This window comes from Rhinopithecus roxellana, chromosome 4, assembly GCF_007565055.1.
Source record: "Rhinopithecus roxellana isolate Shanxi Qingling chromosome 4, ASM756505v1, whole genome shotgun sequence".
In the NCBI taxonomy this organism is placed as follows: Eukaryota; Metazoa; Chordata; class Mammalia; order Primates; family Cercopithecidae; genus Rhinopithecus; species Rhinopithecus roxellana.
The window spans coordinates 38,085,898-38,089,795 of record NC_044552.1 but is presented as its reverse complement, the minus strand read 5'-3'; the positions used below and the strand labels follow the sequence as shown (position 1 = coordinate 38,089,795).

The 3,898-nt window shown below is 56.5% G+C and overlaps 1 protein-coding gene across 5 annotated transcripts in view; it reads right to left on the bottom strand.

The window, feature by feature from the left end:
- Nucleotides 1–1,918: 1,918 nt before the first annotated feature.
- Nucleotides 1,919–3,898, bottom strand: part of TMEM63B (transmembrane protein 63B) — a 28,728-nt gene continuing 26,748 nt past the window's right edge. For all 5 annotated transcript variants that reach the window (XM_010369754.2, XM_010369756.2, XM_010369752.2 and 2 more), the window contains 4 exons: nt 3,633–3,800; nt 3,268–3,383; nt 3,014–3,094; nt 1,919–2,767 (listed from right to left, as the gene is read on the bottom strand). In XM_010369754.2, the coding sequence (XP_010368056.1) occupies nt 2,576–2,767; nt 3,014–3,094; nt 3,268–3,383; nt 3,633–3,800 (557 nt within the window). In that variant the 3' untranslated portion in view covers nt 1,919–2,575. The remainder of the gene's footprint in view (nt 2,768–3,013; nt 3,095–3,267; nt 3,384–3,632; nt 3,801–3,898) is intronic.

Below are 3,898 nucleotides of genomic sequence, written 5' to 3'. Positions count from 1 at the left end.
CTCTGTGACAAGGTGCCAGGGGCAGAGTGCAGGCGGGCACGGGTGTTCCTCTCTATTATAGCCTCCTACTCTGGGGAAGGGCTGTCCTCAGGACTCTTGCTGTGGGTGCTGCTTGGGCATTATCTGGAGTTTCACATCTGGAAATGCTGGAACCTGGTTTTGAACTTCAGGCCGTGCAGGAAAGGGAAGGCATGCTGGGCAGATGAGGAATGAGGGGGGTCTCAGCTAACCAGAGGTGGGGGCTGAGGTCTGTCCAGGTCATGCTTTGCAGACAAGGGGGCTTGCCAGGCAAATGGCAGTGGCGTGCCTGCCCATCCATACAGAAAACAGGCTTCGGGAGCACCGGGAAGCCTTCACACAAACCAAGGTGCTCCTTTCAAAGCCGTGCCAATTTTTGCCCAACCACCAGCAGGCACTCCCTTGGCCCCAAGACTCTGGGGACTCTATCTGGGAATTCACGTTTCACAACACTGCAGATCTGACATACATATGGAGGCTGAGGCCAGGACCAAGGCCTCAACTTTCACCTCCACTGTCACTGGCCCATCCTCCACCCATGGCCCGCTGCCATAAACACTGGCCCTCCAAGCTGTGTTTGCCACAGCTCTCTGCAGCCTGGGGCTGGACCTTGGGCACTCTTTGCTCCTGCTCCTTGCTGGCGCCTGGGCAGTCTTTATCAGGATTGCTGTGTTTGCTGTTCCTGCTGTTGGTGGTTTCTTGTTGACTTTTGTGGAACCTGGTTCTCCTCCTCCTCTGAGGTCTCTTTTCTTCCCTCTAGGAGTTCCTTTTTCTTCCTTTTCTTCAGGGTTACAAAGCCATTTAGTGACAGAATAGGGACTGGAATGCAGGCCTCCTGCAGTACATGCCGTGTATACATGTGTGTGGGTGCGGACCATGGCTCTGTGGGCCTTTGCAGCGTGGGGTACAGCAGTCACAGGACCTTCCTTCGAGAAGGTGAATTTTTTTGTTTGTTTGAGACAGGGTCTTGCCCTGTCACCCAGGGTGGAGTGCAGTGGCATGATCTCGGCTCACTGCAGCCTCCACCTCCCAGGTTCAAGTGATTCTCATGCCTCAGCCTCCCAAGTAGCTGGGATTACAGGGGTGTACCACCATGTCCAGCTAATTTCTGTTATTTTTTGTAGAGATGGGGTTTCATCATGTTGGCCAGGCTGGTCTCGAACTCCTGAATTCAGGTGATCCACTCACCTTGGCCTCTCAAAGTACTGGGATTATAGGCATGAGCCACCACGCCTGGCGAGAATGTGAATTTGAGTTGGGTCTTGGAGAATGGGTAAGATTTGACTGGAGGATGGGAGGGGGCTTCTCACTGAGGAGATCAGGCCCTCCTGGGGAAGGGAGATGGGCTGGGACCAGGCTTACTTTGAGGTGCTCAGACGGGCCTTCATCCTGGTCCAGCATGGACCCTGTGGCTTTGCATGACCTTTTCTCCCTGAATCTCTGTCCCATGTGTGTTGCTCAGGGACTCAGGGGAAGGATCAGAGTGCGCAGGGCTGGTGTGGTGGCCACCTGGGCACAGGGGCCCTTCCTGCCTCTGAGATACCCCTGAATTCTCTCCCTGGCCCCACTCTCTCCTCTCCCTGACACGGAAATGAGACACTGAACAAGTCCCTTGCCCAGCGTCATGCAGGGACCTCTCCTTTCTGGGACTCAATCTCCTCATCTATGAGAATATTAATTATGGTTTGTTATTATGTGCCAAACACTGGGCTAAGAACTTCCTATTTATTTAATCCTTAAAACAGCTAGAGGCCATGACATTGCTATTCCCATTTTATAGATGAGGAAAGTGAGGTCCAGAGGTATGATGCAACTTGCCTAGGGTCACACAGATACCCTCCAGATGGGAGGGTGGGGACCCAGCCCAGGTGCCCAGGGCAGCTCAAGTCAGACACCTGCCTCAGAGCTTTTCTCTTTGTTTTTATTTTAAAGGAAAAAAACAAAACAAAACAAAAACCCCAAAACAACAAAAAAAACAGTGCAAAAACCCATTTTCCAGTGTCAGCCTTGCCCACCCCCACCCCCAGGCCACCCCAGCTCTGAGCCTGACTCTTCCTCCCACTCAGCACCCCCTCCCCTCTCATGCATCCCCTAGGGGCTGGAGGCTCCAATTCCCTGGAGGGCTGGATCCCAGGAACTGTGGGGTGGAAAAAACTGGGGCGGTGGTGGGGGAGGGGGGGCAGCCCCAGATCCACCTGTCCCCCAGGTCTCCAGCCACCGGCACCAGGTGCACCAGGTACTCCTCTCGGCTCTCATTAACCCTTTCCTGGTTATGCTACTAGCTGGGGAGGGGTGGAGGGTACTGATCTGGGAGAACTCCCTCTGCACCCCTCTTTGCCCCGGGGCCGGCTCGGGGCTCTCCTCACTGAGGTTGGGGGGCTCCCTCCCTCCCTCCATCATGGGGGAGAGCAGTGAAATCCCCAGGTTTAAATACCTTAATGAAAGCAGGGGCTGGGGAGAAAGGGGCTTTAGATCTAATAAATTATTAGCGTTTTAGTGTCCGTGGGAGTAGGGGTGGGGTGGGGCAGGATGTGGCCTCCAGGGCCCCTCCCTCCCCTTACTGGTGAATCTCATTCTCTATGAGGCTATCCTCGCAAGACTGGAAGTCTGTGTCCGTGAGGCCGTCGGGCGGCATCAGCAACTCCTCATCTTGGGATGAGGACGATGGGGGCTCATCCCCTGAGCTCCCAGGAGCCCCATCCCCATCCCCGTCCACCTCTGAGTCCTGCAGCACCTGAGCGATGTATTTCTGAAGAGGGAGAGGAAATAGAGGCAAGGTGAACAGCTACCCCTCATGGATGGGGGGAACACCAAGGCCTGTAGGACAGCAGAGTGGGCAGGGCCCTGGGAGGCAGGGGCAGCCCTCCAGGGAGATCAGCTCTCTCCCTGCCCCCATGGGGTCTGGAACAGGTTCCCCTTTCTGCAGGACTAAGGGAACACTGGGCTTTGAGGCTGAGTCTGTCAGAGGCCCCTCCCAACTCTTAAGGGCACTCACCGCAGATTTGGGGACAGCAGCAGCAGTGGGGGGCCGTCCATTGCTTCTGGGGTCCACAGTATCTGTCTCCGTGTGCTCAATCTTGAGGGGCCCAGAATGAGTCAGGAAGTGGGGGCATGTCCTCATCCCTGATCATGGCCCCATGCCCGCTTGGCCCTGTTGGTACTGCCCTCAGCCCTCGCCAGCCCTGGGACCCTTGGTATCCCCTTGAGCTCCTGCCCACAGCCATCCCCCCTGCCACCCTCGCCCCACACCTTGTAGTTGTGGGCACTGAGGTATTTGAAGTGTCCAAAGCAGACGTGGCAGAGACAGATGACGATGGTGATGACCAGGACCACGAATGTGAACATAGATGTGGGAGCTAGGAACCCTGGTGTTGGGGGGCAAAGAATGGGGTTGCTATCTCCTGTGGGTACCCCCAGGGCCTCCCCACCCCAGCTTCTGATACCCACTGAATGCAGTCCTCACTCTCCCAGGTGCTACAGCCTGGTCCCAGCCTCTCCCAGGCCCCTTGCCTGCCACCCCCAGCCATGCGGCTTCTCCTGTGGTCTGCTCTGCCTGGACTCTGGCTGGAAACCCCTCTGTTCGTGCCCCCGTTCCCTGGGTAGGGATCCCTCACCCGTGCGCATGGTGGAAAAGAAGAGCAGCCAGAAGAGGCAGAGGATGGGCGCAGCTACCACCTGGTTCACAGCCCCCGAGTGGATCTTCTTGTCCAGCTTGGCCGGCAGGTAGGCGTAGTAGAGATTGTACCTGTCTACCAGGTGCTTCAGCAGCATGTACATGAGCCCTAAGGGAAGCCACATGGGCCCTGACCTCGGAACCAGTGCCGCCGAACCTTTGTGTGTCTGTCACAGGTTGTTCTGGTCCTGAGAGGGCCGAAGGGTT